Genomic DNA, 16,534 nt, shown 5'->3' with positions numbered 1-16,534 from the left:
TGTCCAGTAGAAGTGTAAGCTTCAAGAATGGTTTGTGAAGCGCATCTACAAAACTTTTGAATACAGCACGATAAAACCTAGGCCTCTTTGCATCCGAGCTTGGAATCATAACCACCTAGATTTTCAACGATTGAGCCATGATCTTACGACAAGACCAGCGTGGGAAACACAAAAAGATGAGTGCCTAGTTTTTTGATTATTACATGAAATGACTTTATTAACTGTGCTCTAATGACACCTGCCACATAATATGACTGTTGTTGCCCGAAAATGCAGTATTTAGCAGCGTGAGCAACACCACAATCATTAAACTTTGACCTTTGTTGTGGTAGGGTTGTTAGACAGCACTACACACCAGATACTTCTCTATAGATCTTTGTAATGATTAATGATGCATCTTTGGCACCACTCATGAATTACGTACAAGATCAATTCTACCTTACACATTCGCATTTCCTGTATTGCTCTGAATTTGCTGAAGGGCGATGTGGTACATGTCATTTTAGAAGAGATGCTACCACAAACCGCAGTTGTTAGTGCTTTGCGGTAGGCTGAATTGCATTCCAGAGTTGTCTGCTGTTATTTCCACAGTAATAATTATTGAATTTGTGGATAGTGAACGTGAAGTTTCTATGGCAGCTAGGCAACTGGCGTCGAGTGAAGTTCAGGGGCCCTCTCAGATAGGTCAGAGGAACCGGCAGGAGATAGTGTGTTTCCGGTGTCATCAGCCAGGTCATCTGGTCGGTGAATGTGGGCAGACGCGAGGAAAACAATTAAGCGAAGGCTCAATGGCATGTAACAGTCCTAGCCGCGGACCACCACATCGTGTTCATAACAAACAAGATATTAAGCCTAATTTATTGCCTTTTATTTTAGTTAGTTTGAATACTAAACCACTGTATGCTCTACTTCTTTCAAGGTGCTAGGTGTCCTTGCTAGATAGCAAATACTATCACCGCTAGTAGGGTATTAAAGGGTTTAGCATGATGACACACGACAGTAACAAACATATGGCCGCTAATGGCAATGTTTTGTCTATTCTTGGTCCATATCACTTGAAACTTAAAATAGGCAATTTCTATTGGCCATTTCGTTTCCTGATTGTTAAGGAGCTTACTACCCCTGTGATTTTGGGATGTAATTGTTTTGGTTATGATCCACTGTATTACACTCCTGGAAATGGAAAAAAGAACACATTGACACCGGTGTGTCAGACCCACCATACTTGCTCCGGACACTGCGAGAGGGCTGTACAAGCAATGATCACACGCACGGCACAGCGGACACACCAGGAACCGCCGTGTTGGCCGTCGAATGGCGCTAGCTGCGCAGCATTTGTGCACCGCCGCCGTCAGTGTCAGCCAGTTTGCCGTGGCATATGGAGCTCCACCGCAGTCTTTAACACTGGTAGCATGCCGCGACAGCGTGGACGTGAACCGTATGTGCAGTTGACGGACTTTGAGCGAGGGCGTATAGTGGGCATGCGGGAGGCCGGGTGGACGTACCGTCGAATTGCTCAACACGTGGGGCGTGAGGTCTCCACAGTACATCGATGTTGTCGCCAGTGGTCGGCGGAAGGTTCACGTGCCCGTCGACCTGGGACCGGACAGCAGCGACGCACGGATGCACGCCAAGACCGTAGGATCCTACGCAGTGCCGTAGGGGACCGCACCGCCACTTCCCAGCAAATTAGGGACACTGTTGCTCCTGGGGTATCGGCGAGGACCATTCGCAACTGTCTCCATGAAGCTGGGCTACGGTCCCGCACACCGTTAGGCCGTCTTCCGCTCACGCCCCAACATCGTGCAGCCCGCCTCCAGTGGTGTCGCGACAGGCGTGAATGGAGGGACGAATGGAGACGTGTCGTCTTCAGCGATGAGAGTCGCTTCTGCCTTGGTGCCAATGATGGTCGTATGCGTGTTTGGCGCCGTGCAGGTGAGCGCCACAATCAGGACTGCATACGACCGAGGCACACAGGGCCAACACCCGGCATCATGGTGTTGGGAGCGATCTCCTACACTGGCCGTACACCGCTGGTGATCGTCGAGGGGACACTGAATAGTGCACGGTACATCCAAACCGTCATCGAACCCATCGTTCTACCATTCCTAGACCGGCAAGGGAACTTGCTGTTCCAACAGGACAATGCACGTCCGCATGTATCCCGGCCAACAAGATCTCCGGATCTGTCTCCCATTGAGCATGTTTGGGACTGGATGAAGCGTCGTCTCACGCGGTCTGCACGTCCAGCACGAACGCTGGTCTAACTGAGGCGCCAGGTGGAAATGGCATGGCAAGCCGTTCCACAGGACTACATCCAGCATCTTTACGATCGTCTCCATGGGAGAATAGCAGTCTGCATTGCTGCGAAAGGTGGATATACACTGTACTAGTGCCGACATTGTGCATGCTCTGTTGCCTGTGTCTATGTGCCTGTTGTTCTGTCAGTGTGATCATGTGATGTATCTGACCCCTGTGTCAATAAAGTTTCCCCTTCCTGAGACAATGAATTCACGGTGTTCTTATTTCAATTCCCAGGAGTGTATTAGTGGATAGACATTGTTTCTTTAAGTTTAAAGAGAGTATTAAATTCCCCTTCTGCCTTCATGTATCTCATTGGGGAGCTTATGCAGTTAGTAGCGAGATGGTCTCTTAAATCCTCCTGAGACGGAGCATGTGCTAAAAGTTTTGCAACAGTTCCCTGAAGTGCTCACAGACAGATTGTGGGTTACTGATCGCATTCAGTATCACATGCAGTTGACTGATTTGGTGCTTGCGAGGCAGACCCATATAGACTGTCACCTCCTAAGATGAAGGAAAATAAGGGAGCTGCGGTGTATTGTAATTCATCTGTTGCAGGATAAGTGCCTCGGTGTCGATTTATGCGTTGCCTATTTTTTGGTCACTAAGGCTAAGTGAGCTGGGTATCCACCGATTGTTGATCGCAGGACTCTAAATTATAAAGTTGTACTTGATTTGGTTCCCGTGAGCAATTTACATCACTGCTTTTCTTGCTTCTCTGGCAAAGAGTTCTTAAGCGTCATTGATACAGAAGAGGCATACATCCCGTTAGCCGAGGGAACCAAGTTTTAACACCTTCTGCGCCAGTTATAACTTTTATGAGTTCAGCGGAGTACCCTTTGATCTGGCTGCGGGAGCGGCAGTGTTATCAAAGTTGCTAGATTCGGTGATGGGGGCACTCAAGTTGAGCTGTGTGTACAATTACTTAGATGACACAGTGATACATAGTCAAATCCTTGAGCAGCAGCTGGATCTTTCGTGCCAGGTTGTGATAGTCTTAAGGAGGCGGGACTTATCGTCAAGCCATCGAAAGTGAATCTTGTCCACAGCCAGATTCCCGTTCCGTCGAGTGCTGAAGTGGCCAGTGACCCGTCTTGGACTAAGTCCATTTTTTATTTTTAACCTCCAAGAGACAAGAAAGGGGTTGGCCGTTTTAGAGGGATAGTCAATTTTTTCGAAACTATTCCCAATTTTGTCTAACTATTTGGCTCCGCTAATCTGCTCCGCGAAAAGAACAAGTTGTTTTGTTGGACACTAACCAAGCAGGCGGCCTTCGGTATATTGAAGAAGGTTCTAGCAAGCTTTCTGGTTCTGGTAATCCCTGATTTCATCAGGACTTGATTGTACAAAGCGGTGCCTCTCATTTGGATGTAGCTGCGGTCCTTCTTCAGGGCAAGAAAGGTGTTTGTCGGAGGCTTTAAACAGTTTATGAGCAGAATGTGCTAGATAAGAGAACGCAGCATGTCATTCTCAATGGAGAGAAGTCTTCCGAAGTAAGAGTGATTTCAGGTGTGCCGCATGGGAGTGTCATAGGACCGTTGCTATTCACAATATACATAAATGACCTGGTGGATGACATCGGAAGTTCACTGAGGCTTTTTGCAGATGATGCTGTGGTGTATCGAGAGGTTGCAACAATGGAAAATTGTACTGAAATGCAGGAGGATCTGCAGCGAATTGATGCATGGTGCACGGAATGGCAATTGAATCTCAATGTAGACAAGTGTAATGTGATGCGAATACATAGAAAGATAGGTCCCTTATAATTTAGCTACAAAATAGCAGGTCAGCAACTGGAAGCAGTTAATTCCATAAATTATCTGGGAGTATTCATTAGGAGTGATTTAAAATGGAATGATCATATAAAGTTGATCGTCGGTAAAGCAGATGCCAGACTGAGATTCATTGGAAGAATCTTAAGGAAATGCAATCCGACAACAAAGGAAGTAGGTTACAGTACGCTTGTTCGCCCAATGCTTGAATACTGCTCAGCAGTGTGGGATCCGCACCAGGTAGGGTTGATAGAAGAGATAGAGAAGATCCAACGGAGAGCAGCGCGCTTCGTAACAGGATCATTTAGTAATTGCGAAAGCGTTACGGAGATGATAGATAAACTCCAGTGGAAGACTCTGCAGGAGAGACGCTCAGTAGCTCGGTACGGGCTTTTGTTAAAGTTTCGAGAACATACCTTCACCGAAGAGTCAAGCAGTATATTGCTCCCTCCTACGTATATCTCGCGAAGAGACCATGAGGATAAAATCAGAGAGATTAGAGCCCACACAGAAGCATACCGACAATCCTTCTTTCCACGTACAATACGAGACTGGAATAGAAAGGAGAACCGATAGAGGTACTCAGGGTACCCTCCGCCACACACCGTCAGGTGGCTTGCGGGGTATGGATGTAGATGTAGATGTAGATGTAGAAACGTTTCGCTTCCACAAGCCTTTCTGTCTGGAGAGGGACAACCAAGCGCTCAGTTGGGTGCTTTCTAGACTACGCAAAACCAAGCGTATTGCATGTATTGCGTGCTGTGCGGTGCGAATGTCTACTTTTAATTTACAGTGAGAGGTGTTAAAAGGTTAGTGGCACAATGTGAGTTGTGCAAGAGGGCGAAACCTGACACGAATACTCGCAAGATCTGTTTTGTTCCTTCCATAAGGACAGCCCAGTGGATAAAATCTTTAGCGAGTACGAAGAAACATTCTTGATTGTATGGTTGGGATTATTATTTATTTAGTGACCTGTTTCGCCTGATTCAGGCATATACAGGTGGGCTGATATTAGATGGCGTTAGGCACATGGGATACCGATCATATAACACATCGCAGCAAATAACTTCCCTCGTGAATTTTCGGAAACACTGCGCGGTGTCTTTGTTGTGTGATGTGACGTTGTCCAATGAATACGAAACAAGATCTGGCCTAGATAGATCTGTCAGCATGTCAACATATTGGATATGTACTTGCTTATATTCGGGCTACACTAATAGTACTCAACGAATCTCAAGATGCGTGAATCAGGTGAAATGCGTCATGGGTAAATAAATGATAATTGTAACCCTGCAACGAAGAATGTTTGTTAGTGGTTGCTTTACCATCCACACTATGAGTTGAACAACGTTTCATCTGCTACTTCGGGCCGTTCTTATGCACCGAGGAGAGTTATCAGTAGATTTTTGCGGACGTTGACGAATTCAGATGGTTTCTGTGGCTTATTTCGAGCAGATCGGTTATGATGGTGGCCAAGATTCACCATTTCACTAGTATCTTTTCCAGTTTTGTCCCTCCCAAGATCATTGTCTCAGATAATAAGGCCGCTTTTCTTGCAGCACCATTTAAGGGTTTTGCTTCAACTATGCCATCAAGCACGTGACGACCATCCCCTACTATCTGCAGCCATCCTTCGCCAAGCAGATTAACAGTAATTTGAAGATAGAGTTGATTATATATCTCGCTAAGTGCCATTCGTGCTGGGACAGGTCGGTACGGTTTTTGGGGTTAGACTCTAACACTGCACTTCATCAAGTACATAGAACTACACCTACCCTGTTGGTGTTGGGCCATTCGATGAACTCACCCCATTCAAACTTCTGCACTTGCTTCCGGAGAGAGTTGATCCTTCGGATATTAAGGCCAAGTGCAACATAGCAATCAAAATATTGCTCCTGCGCATGAGACACAGGCCAGGCGGTAAAATAAGAAGTATAATATCTGTGTTGGGAATTTGGTTTATGTGCGTAATTTCTGGGCTCAAAATCAAGCCGATCAGGCTGTAAGACGCGTATATTTCTATTGTCTATTGTCAAACCACAATTTATGAAAGATGTTTATCTTTTATTAATAGGATTAAGTAGGAATAATTTATATTTGTCAAGTTGAAATTGTGGTAGCAGGGAATGTCTGCACCAAAGTATTGTTGGCAAGAGAGACCGCACATTGATATAATTTTAAAAAGGGTGGGAGAGACAGCGTATGGATACATTTTAAGAAAAGGGCGGGAAAGACGGCGTATTGATACATTTTGTAATGGTAGCAGGGATTGTCTGCACCAGAAAGCATTGTTGGCAGGAGAGACCGCACTTTAGCGTTCGTAGGAAGTCAGTAGTAAGCGAGATGTGAAGCGAGTCGGTAGCAGGTCTGAAGCGAGAGGTTGAGAGGAGCGGTGTGCCTGCCAGCCACTAGCTATGGTTTACAAGAGACTATAAACGGATGTACAGAGACATCAGCTAACTATTATCATAAGAGGAACTAATATTATTGAATTATTTTTTTGAGAAACTCAAGACTATTGAAGGTGCAATGCTAGTTGTAAGATTATTGTAAAAACTAGGTCCCATCTGAACGTTTGTAAAATCATTTCATTACTAGCAGTAAATATTTGAAGAAACATTTTCAGAATATAACCAATTTTTGCCAGAAATGTTGCATTACTGATTATAATCCATCCCGGAATCCATCAACGTAAAACTTTGCAAAAATTTTATTGTTGTCAATAAAAAGTGTAACTATGAATTACGTAACGTCAGTAAAATTGATTAAAGAATAACGTCAGCCTTGCTATTAAAGAATGACGTCAGCTTTGATAATAAATACAACCATTCAGTATGACAGCCCACCAGCAGCTAATAGAGTATAGTAAAGCAGAGTAAGTATATTCATGTCGCAGTTCGATGTAGCAGTAAAAAAGGTGAGGAACAGTTTTGGGTTATTGCAGATAACGACTGAGGGCCACGACGACGACACATTCTATGTTTCGTCGAAATAATCAGAAAATCACTTTTAATAAGCAGCAATTAAATTTGTATGCGAAGACTGAGAAAGAGAATTAATTTCAAAGGGAAAATTTCATTTGTTATTATTAAGCAAGAGATAGAAATCCTAAGGGAAGGTCTCATAGGTTATTGTAAAAGGGAAGGTTGCGTAACAAGAAAACTGATGTAGAGGAGATGGGAAGGTTTCAAGGGCATTGTCCAGAAGACACTTCCTCTATTTGAGCCCCACGCAAGATAGTACAAAAGATTTCTCATCTCAGTTTGTGGATATAGCACACCTAACCAAAAAAGCGAACGCACTCCATGTCGATCAGATTAAGCTCCCTGTGAAGGATTTTAGCATGGAAGGGCGAGAGTCGATTCCAGGTGTTGTTTTGCTTCCCTCGCGTGATGCACTGTTCGCTGCTAATTGATGGGCGTTTATGGCTGCTAGCAAGAATGAAGAAAACAAGACCTTGCGGGCAGATTGCAGTTCTGGACGGGCAAGCGAATATCGCGATTAGGAGACCGAGTGGCTGGCTGTGCGCCGTTCGATTATTGCTTTGTGGGCGGCTCTAGACGACCCGACGCGGATGTGTGCCCTGGTGGCTGTGACAGAGAGCATTCGAACTCGAGCACTGCGTATGTAACAACGGCTGTGTTGGCAGCGTGATGTCTGGAACGTATATCAGTGGAAACGTCCTTTTTTCGATGTGAAGCGCCACTCACCCTTCTATTACGGGCTTATTTTTGGATACGCCGCCCCGTGTGGAAGTAATCTTCGCGTTGCATCGATTTTAGTTGGCCGTTGTAACCTCACTGGATGGTATCACTGTGCGAGTGGCAAAATATGGTGTGCTGTGGATGCTATGCGCTTTTAATTGGCTTCACGATGAAAGGTGTTTTGTCTGGTGGAAAGTTATTGTGTCAGGTTAGATAAAGGCAAACTTCACTGCGTAACTACAAGGGTGAGCATCTGCAAGTCTATAAAATAAACTGTGTTCCCTGCCATTAGTTTGAGAGTTCTCGTCCTGCGCCGAACTGAAGTGATCTTCATTAGGTTTACGTTAATATCTTTTCTCGTATGTTCTGTTTATTAGTCGATGTTCTGACTGCATTCAAAAGCAGGGCTTTGCTGTTGCGTGTTGTTTTTAAATTGTCTTTTACTGGTTTAGATTTTACAGCGTTTGAAGTTGGAATAATCAGCTTTTAAATTCACGGCAGTGATCATTTGTAAACTGTTTTGTTACTGCACGGTTATCGGTAAAAGTAAATTCACAACTGAATCGTTATTGCAATACCATTAGTAGATGCCGTATATATTAATTTAAAGCTTTGTTTTGAAGAAATGTAAACTTTCTTGTTGTGCATAAGATATTCTTAAAAAACAACTGCTAAAATTTATGTCAGGCCGCCCCGATAGCTGAGTGGTCACCACGGCGGTCTGTCACGCCAAGAGGCCCGGTTTAGATTCTCGGTTGGGTCGGAGATTTTCTCCGCTCAGGGACTGGATGTTGTGTTGTCCTCATTATCATTTCATCATTATCAGTGGAAGGCAACGGGACACCACTACTGGAATCACTTCCCTAGACGCTTATGCGGTGGACCTCTCTGACGAGGCTTCCCCCACGACCAGCCCAGTCGAAAGGCAGAAGACAAAGTTTTAGTAAGAATTTACGTCCAGTAGTTGTTCATTCTGAATCCCGATCTCGGGGCGCTTCTTAATACTTAATAATGAGGGTTTCAAAATAAGTGTCTTTTAATTGCTATACACTGACCAGACAGAACATTATTGCACCGACGTGCCATTGATATAAACCAGTCCAGGCAAAAGCAGCGTCACCTGTCGAGGAATAACTGCTACGGTTCAATTCTTTTATCTTGGCGGATCGCGCATGCCCGCCCACACGCAGGAGGTTGCTGCGTTGCCAGTTGCACACGAGCGCACACGTCAGGAGAAGCAGCGCCATAGTATAGTACAGTTCGCAAACTTACGTTTAGGGGGGGGGGGGGGGAGGGGCGCAGTTCATGAAGTAAAGCCACCACGGCCGCATTAACCCTTCAACCCAAACTTCGTACAGTGGTTTACTACATTTAATGCTGCACAAAACTGCGTTGAACATTGAAACAAAATTAAGTCATTTATGGGGGGAAGGTATTAGTCAAGAAGATGTGTAAAAATCAAATTTTTGGGCCAAATAGTTTTTGTTAAATTGAATGATAAGTGTGTCAAAGCAGTCGGAACACCATGTGTCTGCACAGGCGAGCAGTGAAGTAATGACAAAATAGCGCACAGCGCGGAATGTGGGGAGCACGTCTCTGTAGCAGCGAAAGGGTTAATGAAGGGACAAAGCACCAGAAATTTCAAAAAATTAAATTCAAGCGAATAAAATTCATGAAGTAAGACACTTCGATATTGTTTTCAAATAAAGAAAATATTAAGCACCGCACAAAGTTTGTACTCAAAACTTTCGCTTAGCAGCCCAACAACTTACCCATTATGCTAATGCGGCTTGTCAGTTAACAAATCTCCTTGAGGACTCTGACACATCACGCAAAATACCGACAAACACTGTTGGTATGACTATGAATTACTCACGCTTCGTCGAAGTACAGCAGGAAGTAAACAATTACCGCTGTTCTTTATTGCGAAGAAGCGGTTAGTGAGAATGATACAATCACCTTTTCTTGCTGTCACTTAAATTAGGAGGCTTATTGCTTGTCTGATTCAATTAATTAATAGAATATGAAGCAATTGGTGTAAAGAATGCTTTTTAAAAACTTCCTATAAAAGAAAGTCTGCTATCAAGACATTCCTTTTGCTCAGTTACTTTATTTATGACTGAACGTTTCTAAAACTGAAGACACTCGTCCGTGCTCTGCACTGCAGTCGAGCTCTGGCAACGTCGCCCTCTGTTCATTGGCTGACTGTGTTTTGTGACGTCAGATGCGCAGAACGAACGTAAGCTCGCCCTTCGTCATAAATGACGCGCACTATAGTCACACATGCACGGTGCATGTAGCATCAGTGAGCGTGCTGTCCGCGTGTAGAAGGGGGAGGGGGCGCGACTTATCTGAGTCTGACTGAGGGCAGATGGTGACTGCCCGGAGGCTCGGCACGAGCAATTCGGAAACTGTGCGACTTGTCGGGTGTTCAAGGAGTGCTGTTGTTAGTGTCTTCAACAAGTGGCGAAGCCAAAGGGAAACCACGTCCAGGCGTCGTACGAATTGGCGGCCACCTCTCATTCCAGATGTCGGAGGTCGTAGGCTGGGCAGACGGTTGGTGAACTGTAGCTGAACCAACACCAGACTTCAATGCTGGGCAAAGTACAGGCGTGTCTGAAGATGCAGTGCAGTGAACACTCCTGACGATGGGCCTCCGCATGGACGACCCATGCATGTGCCAATGTTAACACCGTGGCATCGACAACTGCGACTGAAATGGGCACCTCGCCATCGGCACTGAATGTAGGGCGCAGGGACAGAGCTTTGCATGGTCTGATGAATCCTGATACCTTCTTCATCATGGTGATGGGAGGGCGCGAATCCGCCGTCATCCGGGCGGACAGGGACATGTTGGCGGCGGCTCCATTATGCTCTGGGGAACGTACATGTGGGCACCCATGGGTAAAGTGGAGCTCGTGCAAGGCATCATGACGGCCAAGGCGTGTCGTGCACAGGTTGCAGACGATCATATTTCACGACAGCAGTGGCATTTTTCGAAAAGATAGTGCGCCATGTCACGAGACCTTGAGTGTGATGGATTGGTTCGAGGAACACAGTGGCGAGTTTCAATTAATGTGCTGGACTCTCAGCTCCCCAGACCTGAATCCGAACGAACAGATCTGGGACGTGATTGATGTGGCATCAGAGCTCGTTCTCCCCTTCCCCGAAATTTACGGTAATCAGGTGACTTGTGTGTGCAGATGAGGTGCTAACTCCCTCCAGCGACCTACCAAAGCCTCATTGCTTCCGTGCCATGACCCGCCACCAGTTGTCCCGCGCGGGGTTGCCTTGCAGTCTGAGGCGCCTTGCCACGGTCCGCGCGGCTCCCTCCGCCGGAGGTTCGAGTGCTCCCTCGGGCATGGGTGTGTGCGTCGTCCTTAGTATAAGTTAGTTTAAGCTAGGTTAAGTAGTGTGTAAGCTTAGAGACCGATGGCATTAGCAGTCTGATCCAACAAGACCTTACCACAAATTTCCAATTTGCAACAGTTGTTTAGTTAATGTAAAACCTTCGTAATGAAGTACTATGAACTTAAAAGTTTGTTGCCTTTAAGTTACTGTCCTAGCACTCCCGAGATTGAACATAGTTTGTCCTTTCTCTTGAGCTTACAGGGAGAGTGTTATTGAAGTATATGAAAAATTAGTAACACTTTGCTCAACATTTAAACGTCACTACAGATTTTCGGATTTAGGTTATGAGATGTTCGATATGACAACCATCATTGGCGATGATGTGACGCCGACAAATGGCGAAATTCGGCATGGGCCGCTGAAGTGTCGGATCATCGATGCTGTCGGTGACCTCCTGAATGCCTGTTCTCAGTGCAGCAATGCTTTCGGGATTATTTCTGTGCACCTTGTCTTTAATATAGTCCCACAAAACGGAGTCACATGTGTTCAGATCCGTAGCATAGGGTGGCCAATCGAGGACCATGTCGGTGGCCCCGAGCCAGAATCTGGTCCCCAAAGTGGTCCTCCAGGACATCAAACACTCTCCTGCCTCGATGACGTCTAGCTCCATCTTGCATGAACCGTATCTTGTCCAAATCAGGGTCACTTTTGATAATGGTGTTGAAATCATCTTCCAAAACCTTCACGTACCTTTCGATAGTCACCGTGCCATTAGGGAATATCACACCGATTATTCGGTGACTGGACATTGCACGCCACACAGTCATCCATTCAGTGCGAAGACACTTCTCGATTGCGAATTGCGGATTTTCGGTCCCCCAAATGCGCCAGTTTTGCTTATTGATGAACCCACACAAATAATGCTTGCCCTTGTCCCTAAACCAAAACAACTTCGGTTACACGATAAGTCAGTCAAATCTACAAGCCGTAAATTCAAGGTAATACCTAGGTATTACAATTACGTGGGGAAGGCTAACCAAAGGCTGCGTTTTATTGGCAGGACACTTCGAAAATGTAACAGGTCTTCTAAGGACTGCACTACGCTTTTCCGTCCGCTTTTAGAATACTGCTGCGAGGTGTGGGATCCTTACCAGGTGAGACTGACGGAGTACATCGAAAAAGTTCAAAGAAATGCAGCACGTTTTGTATTATCGCGAAACATGGGTGAGAGTGTCACAGAAATGATACAGGATTTTGGGCTGGAAAAGAAACGCGTTTTTCGTTGCGACGGAATCTTCACACGAGATTCCAATCACCAACTTTCTCCTCCTAACGCGAAAATATTTTGTTGGCACCGACCTACATAGGGAGAAACGATCACCACAATAAAATAAGGGACATCAGAGCTCGTACGGAAAGATATAGCTGTTCATTCTTTCCGCACGCTATACGAGATTGGAATAACAGAGAATAGTGAAGGTGGTTCAATGAACCCTCTTCCAGGCACTTAAATGTGATTTGCAGAGTATCCATGTCGATATAGATGTAGAACAGCGGATTCTAATCCAATTGTGCAGTTTGAACGTCCTAACGAAGAATTTATGACGATTTGTTTCATGTAGTTCAATAACTGTCACCTGTATGAGTGCCCTTACGCAGTGTTTTAGTTGGTTGAAGTTTAATGCTGCATTGATAGACATACAGATCTTAGCCTCAAGGAAGTGGGGAGAGAGGGCAGGGGCAGTTCAATAACCGTGAGAAACAAATATGTAGATATGAAGAGTAAATACCGGGTGAGCAAAAAGTCAGTATAAATTTGATAACTTGATAAACCAAGGAATAATGTAGATAGAGAGGTAAAAATTGACACTCATGCTTGGAATGACATGGGGTTTTATTAGAACAAAAAAGTTCACAAAATGTCCGACAAATGGCGCTGCACTGCAAAACGTCATTGACTGTGCATGACAATCGTGTATAAAAGGAGCTGTAATGAGAGAGAGAATCAGCAGTCGCAACATGTTGACGTTACCTGAAGGCGCTTTTAGTGAAGCTGCATTATCAGAATGGGGAATGTGCTAGTTCAGTGTTACGATCCTATCGCCATAGGAAGGGGATTCGACCGGGTAAAGGTCCGTTGAGAAATACAGCTGTGGCGAGAATGATTTCGAAGTTCGAAGCCACGGGTTGTTTAGACGATAGACCCCGTAGTGGCCGACTGAACACAAGGCGCAACGCTGCTGAGACTGTTCACGAAGAAATGGAGACTACAATCTATGCACGGGGAAGTGAGCGCTCGTGCAGTCGCACGTCGCACCGGCATTCCATACACTACTGTTTGGTTGGCACTGAGGCGTACCCTCCGATGCTATCCGTACAAAATCCTTCGGCATCATGAACTGTTACCTGGCCATTTAGTAAAGTGGAGGGCATCTGCGGTGTGGGCGTTTCAAAAGATGGCGGAAGATGACGATTGGTTGAGTAACGTGTTGTGGATCGACGAAGCTCATTTCAGGCTCCGAGGGTCTGTCAACGCCCACAACTGCAGAATTTGGGCTACCGAAAATCCTAGAACTGTCGTGAAAACTCCACAGCATGCCGAAAAAGTCACGGTATAGGTTGGATTTACCACATCTACCGTTATCGGGCTTGTTTTCTTCGAGGAAATGCGTGATTCTGGTTTTGTAACTGCTACCGTGACGGGTGAGAAGTACGCCGATATGTTACAGAATCGCATCATCCCCAGCCTGGCTGATAAACACCTGCTGGAACGTACGATGTTTATGCAGGATGGCGCTCCACCCCATATTGCTAGACCTGTCAAAGATCTCTTGCGCGTGTCTTTTGGTGATGATCGTGTGCTCAGCCGCCCTCTTTGGTCATGCTTGGCCTCCCAGGTCCACAGACCTCAGTCCGTGCGATTCTTCGCTTTGGGGTTACCTGAAATCGCAAGTGTATCGTGATCGACCGACATCTCTAGGGATGCTGAAAGACAACATCCGACGCCAATGCCTCACCATAACTCCAGACATGCTTTACAGTGCTGTTCACAACATTAATCCTCAACTACAGCTATTGTTGATGAATGATGGTGGGCATATTGAGCATTTCCTGTAAAAAACATCATCCTTGCTTTGTCTTACTTTGTTATGCTAATTATTGCAATTCTGATCAGATGAAGCGCCATCTGTCGGACATTTTTTGAACGTTTGTATTTTTTTATTCTAATAAAACCGCATGTCATTCCAAGCATGTGTGTCAATTTGTAACTCTCTATCTACATTATTCCTTGATTTATTCAGTTTTCAATTTTATAGTGACTTTTTGATCACCCAGTATGTACAATGTCAATAATATTTTTCTCATTTGAAAGTTTTAAGGGATTTCACATACAAAATTCGGATTCATTACTTTTCGGCATGCCCTTGTACATACAAATATATTGAGGAAACGGGATACTGAAAAAAGCAGTCATGTCCACATCAAATTAATTCCCAATTCTCTAATATGTGTGCAGTTTTGAAGCTAAATGTTTCGGACACCTTGAGCAGTATAGGCTAAGCATATAGTGGTCATCCCCATTCTTGGGTAAAAAAGATCCAGGCAGGTGCTCCGCACAGCAACAATCTCAGCAAGACTGGCAGCTCACCTGTGGATACATCCGTGAGCGCAGCCTCAGACTGCGACTCCACGCTGCAGCGGCCCAGCAACAGCAGCAGCGTCAGCAGGGAGATGGAGCACACCACCAGCAGCAGGCGCACCCCCACCAACAGCCGCGTCGGCACCATGCGGGCTCTGTCTGTGCAGCAGTCAGCAGAGTCAGCAGTGAAAACACGTGCGGGAGTCGCACGACCACCAGAAGCCGCGTCGGCACCATGTGGGCTCCATCTCTGCAACAGTCAGCAGAGTCAGCAGTGAAAACACGTGCGGGAGTCGCACGACCACCAGAAGCCGCGTCGGCACCATGCAGGCTCCATCTCTGCAGCAGTCAGCAGAGTCAGCAGTGAAAACACGTGCGGGAGTCGCACGACTACCAGAAGTCGCGTCGGCACCATGCGGGCTCCATCTCTGCAGCAGTCAGCAGAGTCAGCAGTGAAAATACGAGAAATCAGAGCTCGAACAGAAAGGTTTAGGTGTTCGTTTTTCCCACGCGCTGTTAGGGAGTGCAATGTTAGAGAGATAGTATGATTGTGGTTCGATGAACTCTCTGCCAAGCACTTAAATGTGAATTGCAGAGTAGTCATGTAGATGTAGAAAACACGTGCAGGAGTCGCACGACCACCAGAAGCCGCGTCGGCACCATGCAGGCTCCATCTCTGCAGCAGTCAGCAGAGTCAGCAGTGAAAACACGTGCGGGAGTCGCACGACCACCAGAAGCCGCGTCGGCACCATGCAGGCTCCATCTCTGCAGCAGTCAGCAGAGTCAGCAGTGAAAACACGTGCGGGAGTCGCACGACCACCTGCAGCCGAATCGGCACCGTGCGGGCTCCATCTCTGCAGCAGTCAGCAGAGTCAGCAGTCAAAATACGTGCAGGGGTAGCACGACCACCAGCAGCTGCGTCGGCACCATGCAGGCTCCGTCTCTGCAGCAGTCAGCAGAGTCAGCAGTCAAAATACGGGCAGGGGTCGCACCCTCACCAGCAGCCGCGTCTGCACCATGAGGGGTCCGTCTCTGCAGCAGTCAGCAGAGTCAGCAGTCAAAACACGGGCAGGGGTCGCACCCCTACCAGCACCCGCATCGGTACCATGCAGGCTCCGTCTCTGCAGCAGTCAGCACAGTCAGCAGTCAAAGTACGTGCAGGATTCGCACCCCCACCAGCAGCTGCATTGGCACCATGCGGGCTCCATCTCTGCAGCAGTCAGCAGAGTCAGCAGTCAAAATATGTGCAGGGGTCGCATGACCACCAGCAGCCGCGTCGGCACCATGCGGGCTCTGTCTCTACAGCAGTCAGCAGAGTCAGCAGTCAAAATACGTGCAGGGGTCGTACAACCACCAGCAGCTGCTCGGGCAACAGACGGACTCTATCCCTGCAGGTATCAATACTCACTCTTGACGTCAGCAGTTAAAACGCATGCAAAAGCTGCTCCTCCGGCGACAGCTCATGAGCACCGTGTGATGAGTATTCAAAAATAAAGGCATCTATTTTTTTAATATTTTATTTATTCATCTATATCATTGTTAATCCCTTCAAAATGTCTCCATTCAATGGACAAACAGTTCTAGACAAATCTAGTTCAAAAGAGTTTATTTTTAAATAACATTTCTCTGTATGTATGTATGTTTGTATAAAGACCTGAAGATGAACAGAACATGTTCGACATGGGTTTTATTTTATTAGATTAAACATAGAACAATAAATAAAAAAGTGAGTGGTAGCAAAAATTATATGTAACTAAGTCTCTGTT

General features: G+C 46.1%; 1 protein-coding gene across 1 annotated transcript in view; it reads right to left on the bottom strand.

Moving 5' to 3' along the window:
• The window catches only part of LOC126317480 (chondroitin sulfate N-acetylgalactosaminyltransferase 2-like), a 139,114-nt gene that overhangs the window by 81,367 nt on the left and 41,213 nt on the right, over positions 1-16,534 (bottom strand). Inside the window, exon 3 of the mRNA XM_049993186.1 lies at positions 14,778-15,018. Coding sequence (XP_049849143.1) covers positions 14,778-14,916 — 139 coding nt within the window. The 5' untranslated portion in view covers positions 14,917-15,018. The remainder of the gene's footprint in view (positions 1-14,777; positions 15,019-16,534) is intronic.

Source organism: Schistocerca gregaria, chromosome 1, assembly GCF_023897955.1.
Source record: "Schistocerca gregaria isolate iqSchGreg1 chromosome 1, iqSchGreg1.2, whole genome shotgun sequence".
In the NCBI taxonomy this organism is placed as follows: Eukaryota; Metazoa; Arthropoda; class Insecta; order Orthoptera; family Acrididae; genus Schistocerca; species Schistocerca gregaria.
This window is presented reverse-complemented; position numbering and strand designations above follow the sequence as displayed.